At 42.7% G+C, this 26,463-nt stretch overlaps 1 protein-coding gene across 1 annotated transcript in view; it reads left to right on the forward strand.

Annotated features, from left to right (window-relative positions):
- The window catches only part of LOC306780382 (plexin-A1-like), a 240,451-nt gene that overhangs the window by 205,511 nt on the left and 8,477 nt on the right, over positions 1-26,463 (forward strand). The window contains exons 20-29 of the mRNA XM_079272739.1: positions 4,187-4,421; positions 8,876-9,018; positions 13,831-13,928; positions 14,579-14,737; positions 16,123-16,189; positions 19,642-19,788; positions 20,361-20,520; positions 21,961-22,064; positions 22,164-22,260; positions 25,201-25,391. Of these exons, the coding sequence (XP_079128865.1) occupies positions 4,187-4,421; positions 8,876-9,018; positions 13,831-13,928; positions 14,579-14,737; positions 16,123-16,189; positions 19,642-19,788; positions 20,361-20,520; positions 21,961-22,064; positions 22,164-22,260; positions 25,201-25,391 (1,401 nt within the window). The remainder of the gene's footprint in view (positions 1-4,186; positions 4,422-8,875; positions 9,019-13,830; positions 13,929-14,578; positions 14,738-16,122; positions 16,190-19,641; positions 19,789-20,360; positions 20,521-21,960; positions 22,065-22,163; positions 22,261-25,200; positions 25,392-26,463) is intronic.

Here is a 26,463-nt window from a genome sequence, read left to right on the forward strand (position 1 = left end):
CTCAACGCAACCAGCCAGTTCCAAGGAGGAACTGGAATTTATATACTTATATATATATATATATATATATATATTTATTTATATCTATATATATATATATATTTATTTATTTATATATATATATATATATTTATTTATTTATATATTTATTTATCCTTTACGCCCCTTTTCTTTTCTTTCTTTCTTTTTTTTTAACAAAATGTCATGTTGAATATCGGAGCGATGTGTTGGCGGGGGTGGTGGAGTTAGTCCTTCGTCTGACAATAGCCAAAGGACAAAATGGAGCTGTCTGTTCAGATCTCTTCTGCTGTAAGTGTGTGTGTGTGTGTGTGTGTGTGTGTGTGTGTGTGTGTGTGTGTGAGAGAGAGAGAGAGAGCGAGCGCTCATATGTTTGTGTTTACGTGCACATCTTTGTCTGTGCGGAATGCTGCAGAGAAGGGCACAGCTGTAGCACAATAATATTCCCCGTGTAGAATGACCTACATACAGGGGACCCCAATGGGTGTCCAGACGTACCGGGCGTGTGTGTTTGTGTGTGTGTGTCCCTTCAGTTGCTCAGCTGTGTGTAGGCAGCTGTGCGCCTCCCTTGAGTTTTTCGAAGAAACTTGTTTGTTGTTTTGGCCTTCAGCTTTTTAAGTTCCTCCGTTAGTCCTTCAGTCTGTCAGGAGAGTAAAAATAGACAAATGCCTCGAAAATGTGTCACCAACTTAATATCGCTTATAATCGCGCTGCATTTAAGTCATCCGAGGATACGTATCGCCCCGGATATTGCCACCAGATATCGCAGTGACCTCTTATTCGATGATACAGACTAATATGCATTTGTTTTATTGATACATTTCATATTAAGGGCCTTCTGTACATCCAGTATGTGAGCAGAGATTTCCGGGTGACCCAGGTCCCGTATCATAAAAGTCCTTAATCTAACTCGTGCTTGGAGTGGCACCATACAGTTTCCATTTCCCTTAAATAAACATTTGAAATACTATTCATATTTACATAAAGTGCTTTTTAGCACTTTTTGCAAAGGCGTCAAATGACAAAAAGAAAAAGGCATGTTTTGGTGAACTAGAAATGTATGTTTTCTTCACCCTCTTACTGAGCCAATAGTCCTGTTTCCATGCAGACATTCCGACGCGCCATAGTACGAAAATAACCGGTGTTCTAGTAATAACGTCACACGTTCATTACATTCACAACGGCTCCATTCTATTCAAGTGCAGCAGTAAGCCGTGACAGTGAGCCAGCATGGATAACACCTGAAACTGAAGCAGTGGAGCTTCAGCCAGCGTTCCTTCGAGTATTTACACCGGTGCTCTTCCTACTGACATCGTGACATGTTTGTCCTCAGAATCCCCAAATGTCCTCTTCCCTGTTTGTGGTATCCTTATCGCCACAGATTCCTATCCAATACTGACACAAGCGACGTATAATAACGTGCTCAACTTGCTGCATTTTCCTTGTGAGGGACACAGAGGGAACATTCGCCACCTTTTACGAGGATGGCCAATCAGTGTTTGAAGCAATACATTCCTCAGTGCGTGCTATAATGGCTGCAAAATCTGTTCTTCCTGCATCCAGCACTGTTATTCAACGTGACAGTCATAGTTGCATTCAGGGAAGAACTGCAGGCTGCTGTTTCAGTTTGGATTTCTAGACTCCGCCTCTGGGTAGCCATGGAGGCGTGGTCTAAAGCAGAACTTCTTTGCTCTCTCCATTTGTATTGCAAACCAGCTACGTTTCCAACAAGGAAAATGGCGTCCCAAAATACGAGTGTAAAGGATGTGATGGACGAGGATACACTACACAGTGTTCTGGCTGATTCAGCCGTATCAATGCAGCGGAGAGAGACGAGGCCGAGGCTGCATTAGCCGCGTAGGAGGATATAGCCGACGGGGACCCTCAACACAATGCATCCTGGTACATGTAGGCACCGTCAACACGTTTCCGTCCAGAAGGAGAGCTCAGCTTTCTCCGTCATCAAAGCACCATCTGGGGAATCTATTGCTTCAATTTACACTGATTTGGCAAATAGGTTTTTCCCCTTTTAAACTGTCTGTGAGGACAAGAACACGCCTGTACCAACCATTCAGTGCTTATTGAGGACGAGCAACAACAGGTCTAGATGAATCTTAAACCGTTAAACCTGTTCTTATCGTCTCCTGAGAGAATTATCTGCCTCTTTAGCTGCTAAATTCTCCAGTTAATGAGCTGAAAGACGCTAAAAGGCTCAGTTGAGCCGAGGGGAGCAATAGAGGTTCATCACTACGAGCGTCCCTAAAATGATTAGAGCAGCTTTAAGAAAGGTTCAACTGTTTACGAATCACCAGTCCACACGTTGAGCCTGTCCAATATGTCGACAGCTGCACCATTATAACTTGAATGAATTGCATGGTAACTCCATGAAGCTCCATCAGCTTGTGCAGACTTCATTGATGTCTTCAGATAGACTGTCGCTCTGCCACCTACTCAATCCAAACGTCTTGCGTACCGGAGAATTCAGTTTAATCTCCGTCTTTGCAGCCCGACAGTGTCCACGCAGCTAATTGGCTGCTTAATCTAATACAAGCCCTTCTAATTGGCTGTACTGTTGCAAATTCAATTTGTGGACGCAGCCTACATCGACATTGATATTGATATAACAGCTTCTCTATTTTACTTCTTTAAATCAGACTTTGATAATGTTAACATGCAAGTGCACTTAGGAGAGCTTCAAAGTGCATAATCACACCTCACTTTGATCGGTTATCAACCCCCCTTGTGGATAGCTTGATTTGATGGATTCCAGCGCTGAGTCATTTCTCTCTCTCTCTCTCTCTCTCTCTCTCTCTCTCTCTCTCTCTCTCTCTCTCTCTCTCTCTCTCTCTCTCTCTGAGACGCAAAGCGCTTATGTACATGTAGTTAGTCATAAAAAAAGAAAAAAACATTACATGTGTATGACTTCCCATAATTACCAGGACTCCTTGGGGAGAGGTTTAAATGCTGCTGAATACTTTGTTTGATTACCTATACATGTATGCGAGTGTGTGTTCCGGGTGTCTGCCGTGTGTTGTGTGCACACTCGTCCACTTCCACCGCACAGCTTTCACCTTGGTCGGCGTTCCCTTCTCTGACCTGAATCAGTTTGTTAAAATTCGACAGTGATAAACGAGGACATTAGCGGCAAAATGTCTTATCTTAAAAAGAAAACCCAAATAGATATCTGCGGAGAATGCAGAAGGAGCGGCGCTGACTGTGCAAGTTAACTTGTGAGGCCCTCGTTACCAAAAGCGTCTGAAGCTGCTCTCCTAAAGGCCAGACGTGAAAACCTTTCCTACAAGCAACGTGTTCACAGCAGCCGAGGCGATGTAAGGCTGTCAGAGATCGGGCCTGTTTAGTGTGAGTACAGACCAGATGAAAGTTTAATGATCCTTGTGGTAGAAATCGGGTCAACAGACTTCTCTTTCATCAGACCACTTCCTTTTGATCTCTTCAGACCACCCGATCTGTTCTCAAACCACCTGCTGCTGGAGAAGTGACGGCTGCCTGGTTTTTTATTTTTATGTCTCTCTGAGAGGCCTTCAAATCCTCAGACTGGCCCAGGAGAATCCGGTACAGGGGGATGTAAATAAGTAGCAATTTCCTCTCCCTCATCGACTGTGGTGGAGCTGCTTTGGGGAAATGCGCTGAACCTGCAGCCTTTTTAACCCTCAAGCAGCTTCTTTGATAATTTATTTTAAATGAACTGGAAATCAATAGAAGTGCCCACAAGTGTTGCCAATATACTTTTAAAATGAGGCCTCACATTCTCTATGTGTTGAACTACTGAACTTTTAGAACCTGTTATTACAACTTTCCTCTCTAGTCTCAGCCGCTTGCAGTTCAGTCAGTTCAGTTTCATTGTATTTGTTGGTCAATCAAGGCTTCCCAGTTGCACTGAAGAGTGCACAGTTTAATGTTTTTATGTTTCAAGGGCCATTGGAGAGTTGAAAATCCAACGATAATGTCTGGCATAATGTCTAGATAGCGTCTGGCAATGATAAACGCTTTTTGCCATTTGTTTTTAAAGAAAACGTGATTTCCAGACCTGCTGGTGGGTTTTGGGGTTTCAGATTAAAGTTGTTTTAAGAAAAAACGACTTTCCCGGAGTAACAAATGTATTTTCTCCCTTGATCATTGAAAACCAGTTGTGTGTGTGTGTTTCTAGATCCGTGCTGGTGGGTTCGAGTACTCCCCCGGGACTCTTCACATCTACTCGGACAGCCTGCTGACGCTTCCTGCCATTATCGGCATCGGCGGGGGTGGCGGCCTGCTTCTGTTGGTCATCATCGCCGTCCTGATCGCCTACAAGAGGAAGTCAAGGGACGCTGACCGCACTTTGAAACGTCTGCAGCTCCAGATGGACAACCTGGAGTCCAGAGTGGCCCTGGAGTGTAAAGAAGGTAGGGAACAGTGCGTGTGAACTTTTAATGCGCGAGCGTGCAACTATACAAGATGAGAAAGCCGGTGGAGGATAATGGTATGAATGTGCCAGCTGAAAAATGTTACCGGACGTTTCTATAGACTCGATCAATCAAGCAGTCGGATGCTGCCGTCATCGCTGACAGCAGGGCATGTTTACTGAGGCAAATGCATAACTGTGTAATGGCTGAATCATAGCAAATACAAAAGTGTTTTTTGTACAAAAATACAGGGCTGATATAAGATCACGCTGTTGCAGTTATATTACCGTCATCAGACTGGAGGCAAAGGAGATGATATATGATCAGTGTGATGTGTCCGCCCAGCGAGTCTGACAAATACAGCGTACATTGTACAGAGCCGGGGGAGGCGGTCATTCATTTTACTTTTTTTTTTGTAATTGAATAACGATAAAAAAGTGTTAATATTCTCAGAGATTGATGTGGTGAATGTATGAGAAAAAGCCTCACAAATTCACAACACAAAAAGACTTGAATGTTTTCTGAGGTTCTAAAGTCATAAATTGGAGAGAAAACACCAAAATAGTATAAACCCGTAGCCGCCGGCGGCGTTGCTGTGGTGTTTTTATGGTGAGATGCATATACTCGATTTCTATCATGTTCTTTATGTTCTTTTTATGAACATAATCGACTTTATCCGTATGTTCGACCTGTTTCATTTTGCCAATGGGTTTTCTGAAATCCTAAAGATTGCTGACGAACGGCTTTTGCAGAGATATATATTTATTGATATATATAAATATTACCCCCTTTACGGTAATTTTGTTTTTTTATTCATACCACACTGGCTTTTTTTAAGTGTGTGGAACTCTACTCGATGGATACAAACCATTCTGAGAGTTTCGGTGACGGAGAACACCGTCTGATTAGTCGGGTCATCTGTCCGTACCTCCGAGTGAAAACACACCACAGCAGCAGAAGAGCGTCAGAAAGAGACATGCTAAGCGTTTGAAGGGGGATTGAGAGAGAGAGAGGGGCGATGACAGGCCAACGTAACCAGATGATTGTTCGCAGAGACATTAAAGGTATAATGAGTGAGCGGTAAAAGGGAGAAACATGGATAATAGACAGACCAGGCTGACAGGGAGCTGATGAGGTCGACGTTTTAGCAGCAGAGTGTAGATAACTGATGTGAGGACAGCCCAGGTGTTTACACTCGATGTAATGACACAGGCTCACACGGCCACGACACAAGGTTATAATATGATTACACTACAGCCACGACACAGAGTCAGAGCCCTTTCAGAGGATCCCTTGTCGGACAAAATGCTGCAACAGTTTTTGAATTAAAGTGCTCCAGTTTCAGGGTGATCGGTGCATGATTTCTGACCTTTTCAAAAAGAAAATGTGTTTTCACCTTGTAACGTTTTAAACGTTTGTCTAGAACTAGAAAAACCCTGTTCTTTCTTCAAAGATACTCCAGACGTTATTGGAGTCAAATAATAGCACTCCGTTTTCCAGGACATGAAGCATGGCCTTATTCCCACCCCGCCCCGCCTGCTGTTCTCCCAGCTGGCCTATAGATACGAGACAGTGTGTGTGGGCAGAGGAACAGATGAAGTGGGCGGTCCGCCGTGTGTGCGTGTGTGTGTTCGCAAAAGTAAGTGCATGTGTGTGAGGTTCGGTTTTCGCTCTGAGAGCCTTGAGGGGAGGAGACGGGGGACGTTTGGTTCAGTCATCCATGAGGAGCAGACGTCACACTGAACACTGGGATCCAAACTAGCATATTAGCAGTCATGGACGATTACTTTCACATTAGAAATGACAACTGATGACTGGAAAGTGTCACCTTTGGTTATGGGGAGGTAATGTAGTTGTTTTTTGATACGCTTTATCGGAGCAAACAAAGTGCTTTGGGGTTTCTGAACAGTCATGGGCAGAGCGTTGTTTCCACGCTAACGTAAGCACACTTCTCTTCCCAGACTTTGTGTAATCTGAGGTCCTTTCTTTGTGTACTCGAATAAGAAACACGCGAGGATTTTCCCAGGAAAGTCCTACCAGGCAGCCCAAAAATAAATATTAACTGGCTATACATGTATTAGTTTATGAAAATAACTTTATGAAACTTGAGCACAGGGGGCAACTGTCAATGCTAGTTGCAGACCAACGCAGTTGTCATTTTCATGCCCACGTTGTGGAAGTACGTGTTGGTGTGTTCAGGCACATTGTTGATGTATTGTTGTCTTGAAGCAGCAGAAAGCGATTGCACCATTGACCAACAAAAACCTGGACTAAAAGCCAATGGCGCAGTATATTCCAACTATTTAAGTATGTTTGGTTGTAATTGTCTGTAGATGAATAAACCTTGTGCACTGATTCTAAATTGTGGTGGAACTCTTGACTTTAAGAAGGACTATGTATACATTTTTAGAGAAAAATTACATAAACTCACTCTTAGGAATGAAAAGTTGCCTTACATGGTCTGGTTCAAAGAGGAGCTTGTGGTGGCTATGCTGGCTTATTTTGAGCAAACTTTAGATTGATATCGCTGTAACCGACACGTCTGTGGGTTTTGTTTTTGCTTTTTTTTGCTTTTTGTTCTAAGTTTTGCAGTCAGATCTTCTATTGCCGCTCACTCAAAAGAATCTTGAGAAAAACGTGGGAATATCTTTAAACTGCTTATGGCCACATTGGCTCTGTTCAGTGAAAGACCTAGACTCGCTGTGTTGAGCTATAAATGAGAGATTGATTAATGACAGAGGAGGAGTTTTGATGATGATGAAGTGGAAGGAGTGGGGGGCCTTTATCTCTTATTCTGCTACTTCTGTTCTGCCTATTTCGTTTTTTGTGTCCTCATCTTCACCTCTCTACTCTACTCGCTACTTCTCTCCAGGTCTTACCTTTACGCGCTGATCTTTCTTTCTTCTCCCCTCTCTTTTCCCCCTTTCTTCCCTTTATCTTCTGTGCTTCCTCTCCTCTCCATCTCTCTCGTGGACCAAACAGTCCAATAACAGCTGGGAGAAATTATGCATGAAAACTCATCTGTCGCTCTCTTAATAATTGTCCACTCATGCAATTAATTGACTTTCCTTTCCAGGAACTTTGTTTTCTGTCTCCTGGTTCTCTCTCTCTCTCTCTCTCTCTCTCTCTCTCTCTCTCTCTCTCTCTCCGAGCTATCTTTCCTTTTTTATTTCATTAAGTTTGGGTCTTCTTTTTTCTTTTTTTTCGGCAGAGCAAAGATTGAATTTGTCGGGGCTCAGACACCAAGGAACAAATTCAGTTAACTACATTTTTTTCGCCCAGTCATTTTTCTTATAAGTTAGACAGGAAATTACATTGCCGCCTTTTACGTTACATGTCCTTCACTGGAAATAACTGAATTAACTCGGGATCAGTTATTATTTTGAATATCTACTTATCCTTGCTTCATTCTTTCCTTTTAAGTTTTAGTTCTTATTTGTTGCCTTTGTGGACTTCTTGCCTCATCAGAGCTTATGATTACTAAATTTCCCTCCAATCTCTGCTTTTCATCAGATAATGAAATTGAAGATTCCCATGTTACAGATTGATAGCATCAAGCTGGTAGAAGGTGGCGCTATGTAATTCAATAAAGGAAGTCATTGCTGGCAAGGCAGTGCTTTTTATGTCACAGGGAGTATCCTGCAGAGCTGAGGGAACTAGTCATTCCAAATTTGGGCTTGTTAGGACTACCCCACATGTGGGGTAAGTTGCTGAAGTCCTGTAGCTGACAAGCTAAGGGCCAACGCGCTAGCAAACTGGAATGCTACCTCGCGCTGGACACAATAGCTCTCCATGCAAGCTTCTTTCTAAATTCTCTGTTCTGTGCCGGCATGTTGTTCTCAGGATTGTATCTAACTAGCTAACTTGCTAACTGACACTTAGCTGACACAAATCTCAGTTAAGCTCAGTTGCTAACAGGACAATAAGCCATAATTGTTTAATCAATAGACACATTTGTATCACCTACTCCTAGCTGTTGAAAAAACATGCCTCTTTTGTGTAGCAGTTGACACTCGGCATCGGCAAGTTACATAAAACTAGGTGACGCAACATAGCTAATAAGCTACGTCAGCTCTTAACTCTCCAGCTTGCCGTTCCTTCAAAGGTCAGCCCTTGCAAGATAATTCCCTATCAGGAAACAGCGGGAATTCCTGGGTCAAACTTCACCAAAGTCCCATTTACTCATCCCCAAAGGTGTGTCTGAGCTTTTAGAACTAGACATGATTGGTTTATTGGACCATGTGGTCCAGGTTGCAGGTTTTTTGATAAAATGACGGAATCTATGAATTCTCACATTATTAATATCACGGGGCAATACTCCTTGATTATTGTCATGTCACAACCCAATATGATGTTCAACAGTAGTGGTGTTAGTTGTTTGTCAGTACAAAACTGCACATGTTCACCATTCCTCATCCTGTCACCTTCTCTATTTGTTCATTTCTTCGAAACAGCTTTTGCCGAGCTTCAGACGGACATCCACGAGCTGACCCAGGAGCTGGACGGAGCTGGGATTCCCTTCCTGGACTATCGGACGTATGCAATGAGGGTCCTGTTCCCTGGCATTGAGGACCACCCTGTGCTCAAGGAGATGGAGGTACGGGTCAGTACCCCACCAACCAAGCTTGAAACTGACAAACAAACTCACCATAAGTGATCAATTCCAGTAGAGCCGAGAACTAAGCCTTTGCACTGATAAAGTAGCATCAGTTGCAGGTGGTACTACCCCAACTTTCATCACTTCACATTGATCTCCTCACTTCCCCAGTTTCATGCATCCCTGAACACAAGCATTCAATCTTTTATTGCTCTATTGTGTAGAAAGAAATGAGAAACTCTTGACATTGTGTATAGCAAATTATTTATTTAATAACCACAGCCATTTGATTTGTTTTAAATTAGCAGAAAATTACAACTTAATTCATCGACAACAGTTGAACAGTTCACTCGCGCTGCGTGTTTAGGAATTAACCGAAAGTTTGTGACGCCGTATTCAGCTTGTCTCAATGAATGCAAATGGCTTCAGAAAAGTCTCATCATCATTAGTTTGAACTCATGGGACAGACGCTCACCATATTCTCTAGATGTGGAGAAGTAAAGTTTTAAGCTGTGGAATGCTCGACTAAAATGAAATGTTATGTAAGAAATACAAGAAGATAAAGACATGAAAAAAGAGCGCATTGCAAAAATGAAGCAAAATATGATGGGAAAGGGTATTAGAGCAGAGAGGGAGAAATGAGATGCAGGGTTACCAGGATTCTTACTCGCATTATACATCACTGTTAAGTTAGTAATTAAGTCAGTACATGCAACCACCTTGCCAGCACAGCCGAATGGAGAGAGTGCACACGATTTATAAGGACATTTTACCGCTGAGACCAAGGCAAGTACAATTAATAGTGTGTCAACATAAACTACTCCCCTCCAAAGCTAGCAACCAGAGAGCCAACTTTGTAATCAGCAAGTATCATTAAGATGTAGAATCTGGTGCTGCTCCATTGACTTTGATTGGAGCGCTGACTTTTTGGAGTCAAGGAATAATTTGTTTGACCTTTCACAGCTTCATTTAATCGTTCTCATCCAGAAAGTGGATTTATATTCCAAGAACAAGAAGAAGAAGAAGAAGAAGAAGAAGAGAAAAATAAAATCCCTCCAGGCGGTCTCGTCTGATTCAACCTATCTTATTTGTGGCTAGACGAAACAGTAGCGATTACTTAAATACAGTCGAATCATCGTTTGATATAGAAACTAGCCCATAGTGGCTTCCAGCACAGACTATAACGCGTATAGGCAAGGCAAGGCAAGGCAAGTTTATTTGTATAGCACATTTCAACAACAAGGTAATTCAAAGTGCTTCACATAAAACCATTAAAAGCATCAAAACATAAGGCAAAAGAAAAGGAGATTTAAAAACAATTAAAGAAATATAGCTGGTATAGCTGATATACTGCAAACTACTGACAGTTAGAAAGTCTACAGAGTGGTTAGAAAGTTTTGAACAACAGCAATTTAGGAAAGAATCCACTCAGGCTCCACATTTTCCCTCCTTTGCATTTTCTTTGACCACTTTCGCAGGCTTGCATAAAGTCGTGTGGCATAATTCAATCGAGTATCAAATCTGCTTATCAAATCTAAATCCTTCTGAGTCCCTGATTGAATCTAATTTGGTTTGGCTTTCAACATTTACAAAGCTATAAATAACAAAGATTCAACATTTAATTAAGTTTTGCGGTGACATTTTATTGTGTGAGACACCAGAAACCCTTCACCTAATGAATGTTCACAACCTGCAGACACAACCTGAAATTTAGATAACAAGCAGCTTAGAATATGAAATGTAAATTAATTGTGTGAAGCAGGTGCAGCCTGCTTTTCACATCTTGTTTTTCTGCTGCTTGTTCCGAATATTGAACGTGATGTAAATATTGATGTCATGTGGAAGTTTAACAAGGAACATTCCTGCATCTGTTTTAGGACCCATGAGTAGTACAGACGTACATCTTACCATTTGTTAGCGAGAGTTAGCTTCAAGCTAGTTTTCATCATACAATGAAACTGCACACACTACAACAAACTTGAAAAAGAAGATGGAACACATGATACGAAATGATGAATGAATGGTGGAATGGATCAAACAAGCTCAGGACCTTAACCCTGGTGGTTAGTTATTTCTGCTAGTTACAGTGTTACTGTTATGACACTTTTATTTGAACACATGCCATGATCTCTTTCTCGAACCTAAACCGAGCCGTTTTGTTGCCCAAACCTCAGCATTTGTTTTACAACGTTAACCGCGTGACATTGTGCGTTTCTGCAAACGCTACGCGATGCTGATATGAAACGTGTTCATGAAAGAAGTTTTTGATTCAGAAACTTTTATTCAAAGCATCCAGATGTTTGCAGAGACGTACAATGCCAAAAAATGTTTGGCTCGACTGAGTTGAGAGTACTGTTTGTTTTCAATAAAAAAACTAGCTTTGGGCTTGTACAGACATCAGCTAGCAGAGAGCACGTTAACCAGACATCAGCCAGAAGTTTCTGGTTAATTAGTTAATTAGCTTCAGTCAAAATAATCTCCCGCCGGGTACATTCATCATTTTAGTCGGATGACCCCAAACTATTACGATATAAAGCTTTACATATTGTCCCCCCACAAATCAGCTCACGTTTTTGCTCACTTGTTTGTGAAAGCAAGTCACGCCTAGTGTCTCGCATGAATATGTTCAGCTGGTTTTATCGGCCTATGAGGTCCTAAAATATCAATTTCTCTCACTTTTTTACTTTTTTTTTACTTTGGCAAATCAAAATAAACACTAGAAAATATGACAGCGAGAGTATGATGTCCCCTGATACAAATACAGTCCACCTTTAATTGAAGGTGTCAGGCAGGCAGAGAGGTAAAGGGATCTTACCTATTTTATGGTTATGTCTAGACTTCCTTCCCCATCCCTCTGTATTTCCCCCAGGGGTTGGCGGTGTAATCCAATGGCCTGTGTAAACTAACACTCCGAGCTTTATTGCTCTGTGTGACTGCTCTCTTCCCTAAGCTAGACAGCCACACTGCACACCAGTTATGCTCTCACACACACACACACACACACACACACACACACACACACACACACACACACACACACACACACACACACACACACACACATGCTTCACGCAGTACAGGTAGACACATACACCAGCTGTGCAGATACCTGTTTCACTCTCTCTTTTCAAACAAACACACACACACACACACACATCACAATCCGTATCTGCCCTGGAGGCCTGAGAATCTCATTTAGCACTTTAAAGAGAGGCACCGGCACTTTATTATGGTGCATCGGAAGAAGAAGTATAGATGTTACAGTCGTGCGAAAGGATGACAATAGAGAGGTGGAAATTGTGTGTGTGTGTGTGTGTGTGTGTGTGTGTGTGTGTGTGTGTGTGTGTGTGTGTGTGTGTGTGTGTGTGCTAGAGAGACACAAAGACAAATAGCAGGAGAAATTAAAATGGGAGGAAGGCCAATGATGCGAAACAGTTGGCAGCGAGCGCAGCGAGTGGTGAGGAAGACGGAGCGAGTGAGCGACAGAGAGTCGTCTTCAGGGGGTTTAGTGTGTTGTTGATGAGAAGTGACAGGTGCCAGCCAGTGGAACAAGCAGGGTGCACCTCTGTTACCAAGCCTGACACACACACACACAAACCCTTCCATCTCTTCCTCCCTCCTCCGTTTGACACAGGAATCTCTCTCACGCCGGGTTGGTCCGGGTTAGCCGGAAAGCGTTATTAAAAGATTCAGTTTGAGGGGCTTTCACGTAATATGACCGATTCAGCAAAATGGTGAAAGTGACAGGAAATGTCGGAACTTTCTTTAAGACCTGAGCGATCAATACAGGACAAATAGCTCAAAGATAAAATCCTCGAGTCAGAACAAAGACAATGTATGAGCACACGGGGAGCTCAGACTGCTTATTACGAATAAAGTTCTTGTCTCATTGATATTCAACTGGAGGATGCTTTGACCCATCCACCCCCTGGTGTCGATGACAATTATGTCAAATGCCTGCGAAAAATAGTTTGGAGAGCGTCATCTGGGAAACACTTAGAACGCGGCACAGAGAGAGAGAGAGAGTCGCCAATCAGTCCCACCTTTCTGTTTACAAGACAATCTCAGCCCATCACACGGGGAAAAATAACAACAAAGGTCTGCTCGCGGACAGGTTCACAATCTCTCCTCGCTCAGAATGGATCATAGTTTTATTTTATAGTTTATATCCTGTATGCTATTTATTGCAATCAATTATGCACACACACGTTCCTCAGAGATGTCGTAACCGTTAAAACTGAAAGATGATGAATTTTGTTGCAATTACAATTTTTCGAAATCACAGCGTTGACTACCAATAAAAAGCTTACAAGTTTTTTGTTCTTTTTTTGGCAGTATTTATCTGTACCTATATTATTATGGAAAGTCACTGTGACTGGTGATGGGAGCAGTAGCAAAATGTTTTTTTTAGCCACCCAAAAGGAAAGACCCACCTAGAATAATCAATATTTCGAGTCTGGTTGATTTAAAGAACGGTTTCAGTCACCCGTCACAAAGAGCAGTCTGAGGGCAAGGTTAACCGGTGAAAATGGTCTTAATATAGTGTACATTTGTACACTTGGGCTTTTGTTTTAGGTGGCTTCAAGTTTCAAGCATGTTGCATACTGGACTGTGATTGGCTTCCAAACTATTATGATATCACAAATATATTTTAATTTACACATCTTGAACTCAGATTTACCGTGAGTTCTTTGCAAAATATTGCTTTTCCACAACACAAAGAAAACATGCTCATTAATTGAGAACAGAAATCGAGCTCGCCGTTGCTCTTAGCCTCTGATGTGACTTGTCTGTCTCGGTGTCTTTCTTCAGGTCCAGGCCAATGTGGAGAAGGCTCTGACGCTGTTCGGACAGCTGCTGACGAAGAAGCACTTCCTGTTGACGTTCATACGAACCCTGGAGGCACAGAGGTGTCTGCATTCCTTCATGTCTTTATTTATTGTTCAGATACAGGCTACATTGTTTGTTTTTAGTAAAATCAAAAAAATAATTCTACGATTTAAAAGCTTTTGAAAAATAACTTAAGGCTAAATTCAAGCTTGCAATATCATTTCAGAGCTTTTACCCAGGTGATATTTCCAACCATGGGAGTAAGATCATGTAAATACAGTATCCTGTGTGCTTCATGCGTGATTTCAATGTTTGTTTTTTCTCCTTAGAAATAAGCATTGTAGTACATTTTCAAAGACTGAGTAATATATTTCAGACAAAAACTGTCGTAATGGGGAAAAAAGGAATATTTATCACCTGTTAAATTTGACTAATTTGACAAGAAAGGCTGTGCTGTCTGTCCCTTTGATTAGGACAGGGAAGAATAATTGATAAACAGTAAAAACATTTTTAGCAGCTGAAATTACCCTAAAGCACTTAACCAAATGGTCTTTGGCAAAACAGAGCTCGAAACCTTTTGATTTAGATTAAATGTGCACTAATATTTAAATGAACTGCTATAATGTCACACGTGTTCTTTGAGGCACAGCTTCAGAATTGATGGCACAAAATCCAGGGGAAACATTTGTGAAATATTGAGTTTTATTCTTGCATTTCTGTGTATTTCCAGGTCATTTTCAATGCGGGACCGAGGCAATGTGGCGTCTCTAATCATGACAGCCCTGCAGGGGGAGATGGAGTACGCCACCGGAGTCCTGAAACAGCTGCTGTCCGACCTGATAGACAGAAACCTGGAGAGCAAGAACCATCCCAAGCTGCTGCTCAGGAGGTGAGGACGATGTGGAGAGACATGGGCCGAATATAGACTACACTGATAAACACCAAACAGGGATTTCGTGGCACCAACTCATATGTGATTAACCTAATGTACCGTAAACACATATTTGAGTCGAAGTTTTGTTGAACTCAAGTTAGTTCATCTTAAGACCCGTTTCAGAACTTATAAACATCAGTTGTTCTGTCTTGAAATCTTTTGACTTGAAACTGACTGAAGTGTTTTCTGAACTCATCAAATGAAGTTTCCAAGGACAGAGGATCAGCATGACAGCACACTTCCCAGCATGCATTGTTGGAGTGTGAAAACTCTTTTGCTCTGCGACCCTTCTGCCTTGTGGTTTGAAGACCACATGTCTTTAATATTTGTTAAAATTGATAACATGTGACAGCTGACAGCGCTGACAGTGCAAACTACAGCAACAGTGACATATAGTACCATCATATTGGAGAGAAGGCAGATATCATCTCTGGCCGATCTCCAAAACCAGGCTCCTCACACCAAAACAGTCTGGATTGATAACATGTCTCTTTGATTTGGGCGTAAACTGTTCCTTTAAGTTATAATCGTTTCCTCAGATAACAATGAAAACAGTGTGAACCACAATGAATGTTAGCGCCTCTAAAGTGCACAGCAAGTCCACATAAATGTTCCAATAATAAATAAATTATGAATGAATATCAAATCTGGAGTTGGGAAGATAAATCTGAGGGCCCTCGCAATTATTTAAGGTGACTAGAAATATGTACGCTCTGTGTATGTTTTGATACTTTGCTTATTGGATAACAGCAACGAGATATCGTATCGTATCAGAAGACCACTTTACCAGGAGTTAGAGGAGCTGTAGCCGCTTTGAATTTAAGCCAATCGACAAACTATCAAAACGTAACGTGATTGGCTAGCCCTCAGGGCAGCTGCACTTCTTCGTCCTCTCATGTTTGGCTGAAGGCAGACCGGACGTTACAGTGACTCACTGTCCCCTTTTGAGGAACAAGTGGTACAACAAGACAGGACGGGTCGCGGCTGGTCAGTTAGCGTGCTCATTTCAGTACATGTCCCTGCAATTCAATACATAGACTCTTTGACGTGACGTCAACACTGCAACCTCTTCACATTCTGTTAATATTGTTCTTCTTTTTTTTTTATCATGACTGGATCTTACACACTGCCACTTTAAGGAAATTCTTCTGGAAACCAACAACTGCTTCTCAACTCAACGCAGCAGACTTTAAATAGATTTCCCCTGTAACCATGTGGATATTTCCCAAACACTTTCCTTATGGCCTCTCGATGCTTGTTTGTTTTCATAATTATGTCGCTCTGCAATTTCTTTCACGCTTTCTCTTCTTAATGTCGTGCTTTTCCCCCCTGTGTGTCAGAACGGAGTCTGTCGCAGAGAAGATGCTGACCAACTGGTTTACGTTCCTCTTGTATAAGTTCCTCAAGGTAAGCCCAACAAGGCATGATCCCATAACATCCTTATTAAATCTGCTTCTTTTAAACGCAGATTAAAACTCACCATCTTCAGTGGATTCATATCGTGTAATGTTTTTAATGTCGGTGTGTTAGAGGGTTTCATTATAACCTTGTCTTTTCTCTCCCCGTTGCAGTTATTAAAAGGCTTTTTCTTCTTCAGCCGTATATATTCCTGCCCTACCAGTGCAGTATACAAACAGGAGCTCATCAAAGCCCCCCAGCAGCATGCGTCTCTTCTCTTCTCTGCTGTTTTTTAAGTCCACAGATCCTCTCCGCTCACATAATTTCGGTCTTGTAGCCGACCCGTCCCTCCTCCCTGATCTCTATGTCGTTCTTTTAGCTCACATCTTCTCCCTCTGATCTCTCTTTCATCTGCGTGGTTTCTGTTGTCATTATCCCGCCGTCAGTCTCCCTTTCTGCCTTAAAGTCATTGGCCTCAGCAGGGGGGTGCGATGTCCTCACACGCCCCCGCTCCTTTCCCTCGCCCTCGTTGTCCTCCTGTCTCGCTTTTACAGAGCCTGCATAAAGGGAGATCAGGTGTTCTCTCTCTCTCTCTCTCTCTCTCTCTCTCTCTCTCTCTCTCTCTCTCTCTCTCTCTCTCTCTCTTTTTGTGGTTTGCTTCTGATTGCAAATTGTGAAGTTGTGATTATATGCCAGTACAAACCTAATCGCATCATGAGTGCATATTGTGGAGCATGATTATAGTGCACGGATGTATTTTGTACTCAAAATGCATCTAAACTGTTACTTCAAACATTTTCTATGTCTCACATTTCTCGAATTAGAAAATAATAAATACACAACATCCCTGTGCAGATTTCCATTGATTGTTAGCGATGCAGGAATCTGAGCCCATTCCTCTTTCACAACAGCAGGACACAGCAGTATGTCCCTGAAGTGTAAATGTCAGCACACAATTAGGGAGCCTTAATGAAGCCACTATACGGCGCAAAGGCAAATTCCGAAGACAGGCACGGAAGGCGAAAGCATAGCAGCCGTGATGTATGCTCGCGCCGTCTCGTTAGCAGCTGCCCACCTAATTGGCCCAGATGCTAACGAGGTTCTCGTCAGGATGAGGAAGGCAAGAGGGGAGGGGAGGGGGAGGGGGTTAAAGGTGTTATAGGTGATGGGGGAGAGAGAAGAAGAACAGAGGAGGGCATGGCAATTAAGAGGAGAGGAAGAGAGAAAGGGGAGATGAGGCAAGAAAGGGGTGAGGAAGAAGGAAGTAGGAGATTAGCGGGAAAAAGAGAGAGAAAGAAGGAAGCGAAGAGGCAGGAGGAAGTAATGACGAGGTGAACTGAATAAAGAACGATAGATTCAAATGTGTGATCGAAAGTAGAGAAAGTCTTTTAAATAACACAACCCCGGCATCAGTTTAGCTTTTGTGTTGTAGATGTTGTTTTTTTGTCATCATGTCCAGAACATTGGGAACATTAGTTTGTAAGTAGCTGGACGTGTTGTTGCTCAGTGCTGCTCATGGTGATATAAGTGGAAGAGCTGGGGGGAGGGGGGGGATAAACAAAGTGGATAGATCGGAAAAAAGACAAATACTAGCGAGTTATAACAGCATTCCTCAATTGACGTTATTTTGAATTCTGGAGACTGAGAACCCAAAGTTTGGACGGATATCGTTTACAAATGTCACTGATCATTCCCCCCTACTCTGATTGTTTCATTTCAATCATCTTAGGGACTTCAGGATGTTATAAACAAAAACAATCCTTGATTCTCGGGTTTCTGCTTTCCTTGTTTTATTGAAACACACATTGACTGTGTTTTTTGGTGGAGGTCATCAATCATCTGAAACCCTCTTACAGCAGCGAGATGACACTTTAATACAGATTTATTTTACATATATTTGTCATCAAACTAGAGATAAATAAACAATTAACACAGGATTACAACTGGGAAAATGTATTTTAAAGATAAGAAGAAGGAGAAGGAAAAGGAAATGCCGACACCAACAATCATCTGGCATCATATGTATTCCACATCACAAGCCACACCTTGGTTAAAGATCATGAGATATTGTGATGGTGAGCACTGTCTCACATATCCAGCACACATTGCATGTGTGAATGTAAAAGAGAAAGACGAAAGACAGAAAACACAGAGGAGGAAGCTGAAATAGCAGTAAGCGGTGAGGGTTGGTGTATTACAGGGAGGAAGAGGGGGGGAAAGAAAGTGTGTGTGTTAGAAAGAAAAAGCGATTTGTAGAGTGTGCTTGAAGGTGAGACAGATGAATTAGTACTTTCCCCTGTTCTCATCTGGACCTCATGCATCTCCGACACACACACACACACACACAGTCTGAAGTGTCTCCCTGAGCACTGCACGGTCGATCATTACGCTCTCGTCAGGATAGCCCCGATGTGTCCTCTCTCTCCTCTAAACTGCTTCTTCAGTCGGGAGTGTTTTCCTTGGGCCCAAGTGACGACCACTGACACGATTGATTGGCAAGTGTCTTCGATGGAGCGGAGAGTGGGGAAACATATTTATAACATCTGTGTCTGTGCCGAGTGAGCGCCGAGACGTAGAGGACGGGAGAGAGCTGAAGGCATTTACATAACGCTGCTTTAAGACGGACGGAGAGAGGCCTCTTAAGGTGGATTCGCCCGATGTTTGCACTAAAATTCCCATCGCTGTGAGAGAAGTCTTTTTGGCTGTATGTATGCAGTAGTTTAAGATGTACGTTTCAAAGGACTTCGATAATCCAACCGATCTTTTCACCGATTCATTTTACTCATTAGTCTCCCTTTTGAGTGGAATTCAGCAGAAACCTGCTTCCCTCAAACACAACAAACGATGACAGTAATTAAATGACATTAATTTACAACATATTTAAAAAAGGAAGCCATAAGGGAAAGAAGAGAAAAAAACGTAAATCAATAAAGATAGTTATAAAATAACTTGCCTGACGTCAAAACAGCCCGTTCGTTATTAGACCCTTTTCAACCACACACTCTTTGCAAATCAGATGACTCGCGACAGGGCTTCTAGTATTTACATCCGTAGTCTCAGTAACTGGCACACTAAATAGAAAGATCTCGCGCCCATGTCACTAATTTGTGACAGCCCTTCGATAGCTGTCAGAATAGCAGATATAAATGCTTCCATGAACTGGCTCTGAGTTGAATCACTGTGTTATGAAGTGGGTAGACACTGTATTTTAACCCCTCTTAGGGTATGTGTGATGATTCACGGGATGGGAAAGAAGAGAGAGAGAATATTAGTATATTAATATTAGAGGGGAATATTAGTTTTTCCCCAGGTCGTTGCTTTTTGGAGTGAAGTTTCTGGACCTCGTTTCCCTCCTCAGGCCTTCAAAAAATGATTCAAACGAAAAGAATCTGAGTAAAGAGAATCGCTCTTTGTTCGAATTGCTGGCGACTCTAACATCTCTCTGTCTGCTCCCTCACCAGGAATGTGCCGGGGAGCCTCTGTTCATGCTCTACTGTGCCATCAAGCAGCAGATGGAGAAGGGGCCCATAGACGCCATCACGGGAGAAGCCCGCTACTCCCTCAGCGAGGACAAGCTCATCAGGCAACAGATTGACTACAAAACACTGGTCAGTAGACCCGCTGTGTCTCCAGGCCTGTCGGCTTCGGTCTGAAATCACTTGCCGGGTTTGCAAAGCCTCAGTCACGTTTGACGATGACAATTTCGAAAGCAAGCTCTAACTAGTCAGCGGCTGCAATGTGGCGGCCACCGCCGGCTTAATTGGCCTGCTGTAGGGGAAGGCTTCCTCCCAACACGGCGCCGCAGCATCAGCCGTGTTTTGGAGGGAGAGAGCGCGATCTGGCTGTGAACCCGCCAAACTGCTGCCCAGCGTTAATCACGCGTTCCCTCCAAACAAAGCACTCCAGGTTTGGATTGGAGAGACGGACCTACTTGTCAGCAGGATCTGCTTCACTGGCTTTTGGATCTGCACCCGCATGCGAATGCTGTGTTATTGTGTCCCCAAACAAACTGAGCGGACTAGAAAATGTCCGCTGCAAACAAACCACATTTGAAAACGCATGTCATGTACATTCAAATGCACCGTAACAATCATCCAAACATCTCACTGGGTCTTCTCTCTTAAGCGTAAAACGATTGTATCTGTCTCCACCTTTTTTTTTTCTTCTTCTTTTCCACCAGACGTTGCACTGCGTGAACCCAGAGAACGAGAACGGCCAAGAGGTGACGGTCAAGTGTCTGAACTGTGACACCATCACTCAGGTCAAAGAGAAGCTGCTCGATGCTGTGTATAAGGGCAGCCCCTATTCACAACGGCCCAAGGCCTCCGACATGGACCTGGGTAAGGCTCACGACACCGCATGTTGCATATTCATAGAACCGTAAGACGTGTGCACAGGTGTAATGACTGGACACAACGGCGGTCCAAGGGGGGGTATTTATATGACCTGCTACATGCTGTAGATTTCTCTTAAATACTCAGTTCAACACTGGACACTACGACGACTCTTAGGGGCAAATTCACAAAAGCCGGCTTTCTCGACCGCTAAACCTCCATGAATAAGACCCAAAGAGACCGTGTAATTCTCAAAGCTCCCTCAAAGGGTTAAAGTGCACCCCTGACTGGGCTGCCAAGCAAATTGTGTCTCGGTGCTGCTGTGCTATTGGCACGCGTTTAATGTAGGTAATACGCAGACATTTGGCGCGGGTGTGACACCCAAACCTCCCAGTGATCATGCCAGCAGGGATCTTAGCCAGGCGAAGGCCTCGCCATGCTCCACTCAAACTCGTTCATTATGGGATGCGCTTACAGGAGGCAACGGCAGTCGTGTGATGCAAATGAAATGAATAAAGCTCCCCTACATGTCAATTTGAAAATACATGAGAAAATTGCACATATTGGAGGTGTTTTTGCTGTAATATCATGAGCACGACATCTTTTGTGCGTTGGACCTTGCGACGGGCCAGACAGTGTAATTCATGGGCTGCATTCCATTCTTTATGAATTCGACGTTGACTGTCAAATAACAACTCAAAACTCTTCACACCGCCAAGAGTTGATTTCTGTCTGTGTGTGTTTTGACAGAGGGGCATTGCCTATTGAAGTGGCAGGGCAATTCTTTTTGGTTAGTTTGTTTTCATTTCGAGAACTTAATTCATTTGGAAAAGGACAAACAACTCAAGCTGCAATAAACACTACAGACTGGGACCAGAATCACTGAATAGTTTCAATAAACTTGTGTTAATATCTTTGGGGGGGGGGCTGCTTGGAGGCAGCACAGCAACCTGTCAACATAACACTGACATACTATCACCCTTTGCTCATTTACATATCCTGCAGACACGGTGCAATATATGACTTTGTACCACCTGGTGGATGCACATCCAATATTTACTCTCCTTTTTGTCAACTCCCACAGGAAATATCAAATGTATAATATATAAGTCACGAACTTACAGCCGCCTGTTGGGCCGTGAAACTATAGAATGAACTAAAAGATGTTCAAACGCTGCGTAGAGCTGAGTTAGGTGTCAATTTGTAACCTTTTCCACATTATACGTAGTCAATCAATCTATGATTAATTTAAAACAAATTATTAACTTGGAGTAAATTGAGGACCACAGTTCATAACAAGATGGTTAGCATTTAGAAGCAGCTGAATCTGACCACAGTGCAAGGCCAAATGAAACACACACACGCACACACACGCACACACGCACACACGCACACACACACACGTTGTGTTCCTTGCTCTGAACGTCTGCTCCCTCTTCCCTGAAGAATGGCGTCAAGGTCGCATGGCCAGAATCATTCTGCAGGATGAAGACGTCACAACTAAGATCGACAATGACTGGAAACGACTCAACACGCTGGCTCACTATCAGGTCCGCGAGCAGGTGACGCGCGAGCAAACCGGGCACGAGCGAGAGTCGACGGCGCGGTTGGATTCAGTGAATATGTTGTTTGTTTGTTTTGGCGTGCAGGTGACAGACGGCTCCGTGATCGCCCTGGTGCCGAAGCAGAACTCTGCCTATAACATCTCCAACTCCTCCACCTTCACCAAGAGCCTCAGTAGATACGGTAGGACTCCCATTCTCCTCTTGACTTCACCCGATTTAAATCATCCCGTCAATGACTCCCATCCCTCCCGCCTGCCTTTGTCTTTGTTGATCGCGGCCATGATTGAGCTCCATTCTTTGTGAACGGCAATCCTTTTTATCCATCGCTGTCAGCCCGGGCCAAGGCTATTCCACGGCTGTTTCCAAGCAGCCCGTAAATGACAGGCATTAAAGTCGACACCTCGATTCCCAGCTGAGTGAAAGAGAGAGAGAGAGACAGAGCGCACCTGGCAGCCAGCGACAGACAGATGCCTGGCATCAATATGGTGTACTTCACTGGAAAATTAAACAATTTAGAAGATGAATTACTCTGTCGTAAAAAAAGAAGAAGAATGGAGGCTTGTCTGATACAAAACAGGCAGTGCCCCATAGGCATGCACAGCTGTTATCATCGCTACTGATCTAGACTCACAACCAACCTGAATTCTCTCGAAAAGTACCCATTAAACCTTTAGGTTCAAATGTTAATCTTCTTTTCTGCATGTGTAATAGACGTAGCGCGTTCTGGGGACGCATTTCTGCCTCTATTCAACACTGTAGATATCTACAGGAAACTGCTATTGAGCTGATGACAACCGTGGGACCTGAAAATAGCAGGAGAGTGAGACCTCTGCTTTTTTAGAGATTAGCCCAAATGTTCTCTGGACCTAAAACACCAACAAAAAGTCCATTCTTGCCAGTTCAGTTGCTTATCAGACTGTAAACAATGACCGGCACAAGGAAGAGGAAGTCGTGGCCCTGATAGCAGCTGGCTACAGATTACAAAAAACAGAAACCTTGACCCATCCCCCTAGAAGCTAAATTGTCAGCAGACCGATCGGAGATTTCAATTTGAAAGTCTATTTGACTCACCAAAGAGGTCAGAATGACATGTTTGAATGTGGCTGTTTTGACCACTGCCCCCAATATATCAATTATTTAAACCTGCAATAACGCCAGTCATGCTTGGGGGGCAGCGGAAATAAGCCGTAAACACAACGCTGGCAAATCATAAGGATATTATGTTACAGTAGCAAACAGTTCGGCTCCAGATATGGAGCAACATTAGGTTTATTTGGAGTTGTATAATACATATTCTATATTTTTTAGCTATGTTTGGCTCTCTGCCAATTCCTGAGAAGACAAATCTGTCTCTTCAGATGCTTAATGTTCCACCACTTTCAGCAGCTAGTCGCTTGTTTGCCTGTCTGCTGTTTGGTGCTGTGCAGGTAACATACAACGGCTTACAAGAGCTTTTTCTCTGCAAACAGCTGCTGCCTAAAACAGCTTTCATGAGAGCTGTGAGCACTGCAGTGGAAGCAATTCAGGAAAAGTGCAGAGTCAAGTGATGATTCTCTGTGGCTTCATCGCCATGAGCGACCACAAGTCGTCATGTGATTCGGTGTCAGCATAGAAATATATAAGGCCTAAAAACAAATACCTCAGATTCTGTGGCACGAAGTTGAGCTCCATCTATGTGGAGGCGCCTCGACTTGAACAAAAGTGGAAACATCTGAGGAAAAGCAATCACACAATACCTACACTGTTTGAGTGCCGGATTAGTGGAGAGTGTCGTTGGAGAAAATGAAATTAATGAAAATCAAAGGTTTGCTTTTCATGAATCATCTCAACCTGCAAAAGTACAGCGCTGCTGCTATTTTGCTTCAAAGCGAATAAATGAAAAAAAGAAGTGTTTACTTTCGTGGGTTTTTTTTGTCTGTGTGTGTGTGTGTGTGTGTGTGTGTGTGTGTGTGTGTGTGTGTGTGTGTGTGTGTGTGTGTGTGTGTGTGTGTGTGTGTGCAGGAGGGTGTGTTTATGAGCGCGGGGTGAATGTTGTCCACCAGTGGCCGTGATGGGTTTGGAATCAAAGCCACTCAGCACCCCGCCGCCAAGAGCAACAACAGCACTGGACACTCAGCCTCTTTTATTTTTCTATCTCCCATTACTCTCCATTTCACCCCTCTCTCTCTCTCCACACCTTATTTGTGTCTCTGTCCATTTACCCCACCCACCCGCTTTTCCTGTCATCTCCTCTCTCCTTTCACTGGACATAAAGGGATTGGAGAACATGCATCAGCAACTCTCTCTTTTATCTCTCCACCTCTTCTATCCATCCCGTGTGCCCTCTTCCCCAGGAGCAACAGCTAGTCCTCTCCCCCCGCCTCCCTGGTTGCTTTTCTCCTCTCCATCCTAAATGGAACAGTCGTAGATATGCATCTCCTTGCTTCGCTCTAATCAACTTTGACACTCGCGTCGTGAATAATGAAACAGCCACCGATGATGGAGAAATGTCCCCAGGACATTATATGCATGAATATGCATGAAAAGTATCTTTATAGTATTATCAAGCAAAGTGGAGCACATTGTCCTGAATGCAGTTTGAAGAAACTACTCCCTAAAAACGACCTAGATCACTGAAAAAGTAGGATTTCAGCCTGTCCCCACTCTATTACACTACAAGTTACCATAGAATGTAATGATCAGAATCATTCAAAAAATATTATTTTTTGAGTTATTATGTATTATTATTTCTTAGATATTATTATGTTGTTGCAGGTTTTTTCAAATGGTATTTTGCCAAACCACTTGAGGTGGTTGAAGTGTTTTCATGCTATTAGCATCATGCCATGTGGCCACATTTCATGTATTTGCTAATGCTATGCTAAAAACCCAGACTTGTTACTGATATGAGACATCTTCTATCTCAAAAAACTAATATAATTGCATGTGTTACATGTGTGTTTTTAGATTTAGAAAGATTTTAAATGATTTACAAAAGTTACAAAATGCAAATGTTTTTGATTCGTCAGAAGAAGAAGAATAGGTTGCAATATTTTCTCTAAAAAGGGGAAATCTGCCTTTTCTTTTTCTGAAAGGAGCTGACGAACTCCCAAACAACTCTGTTTTGTGTTTCTGGCTGTAGAGAGTATGCTGAGGACGGCCAGTAGTCCCGACAGCCTACGATCACGAACCCCCATGATAACCCCTGACCTGGAGAGTGGAACTAAATTGTGGCATCTTGTGAAGAACCACGACCATTCGGACCAGAGGGAGGGCGACCGAGGCAGCAAGATGGTCTCTGAGATCTACCTGACACGGCTACTCGCTACAAAAGTAAGACAGAGGAGTGACACACCAGTGTTCAAAAAGTTTATTTCAAGTCGGGGTGAAAGAAAAAATACTCTCAAACTGCACTTACAACCACTGGGGAACTGTAAAACCTACCACTGAAACTCAGACTGATGGGATATTTTCAGCATTATCAGCTCTTTAAAGCAAAGGGATCCACCTCACCTATTTCATAGAGGAAACTACCAGTACAGCGAGTCTGCAGGTCATTGAGGAGTCTTAAAATATATCAAATCATGTCATCACAATTCAAGGCATTCCTCTATCAGGTAGAGGTGTATGCATTTCACATTTGGTTGGTAGATATTTTTGTCCAAAGCGACATACAAATGAGGTACAATCCCAGCCATAGTAGATCAAAGCGAAGCAAAGTGTCACAACGTTCAGTTCAGAGTGCTACAAGGTTGCAGGTGCATTACGTCACACATTAGTGTGTAGCAGAAATGAGAGGTTTTTCTTCTAAAGAGAGATAAAGAAAAAGGGAGAGGGAGAGACAGCATGTTAAGTGAGTGGTTACACTTGGAAGACTACCCTTGGATTGAGTCGAGTAACTCGTTCCATCACTAAGGAAGCACACAAGAGAAGAGTTTGGATTGACATTTAATAAATGGAATTTTAATTAAATTTAAATTAATCGTTATCGATTCATTTTTCATGTAAAAATGGCAGAAAATGTGGATATCTTGCTTTTCTGTGTTTTATATCATATTAAACTGAATATCTTGTTGGTGTTGGACTGACGAGACAAGACGGAGCTGGGCATTTGCAGTATAGCAATTATAAGGAAAAAAAACATGTGAGCGGATAATCCGACCAAGGGAGGTGAGATATATATATGTATATATATATATATATATATATATATATATATATATATATATATATATATATATATATATATATATATATATATAGAAAGAAAGGCAGAAGACCAAGCACTGATCCTTGTGGTACCCCAATGGAAGACTTGATCAAGACCTGCACACTGTACTTTAGGATTAGGAGAGGTGGAAGCGAGACCCGCCTATCAATCGGTATATTTCAGATGGCTTTAGAG

Source organism: Melanostigma gelatinosum (assembly GCF_949748355.1).
Source record: "Melanostigma gelatinosum genome assembly, chromosome: 8".
In the NCBI taxonomy this organism is placed as follows: Eukaryota; Metazoa; Chordata; class Actinopteri; order Perciformes; family Zoarcidae; genus Melanostigma; species Melanostigma gelatinosum.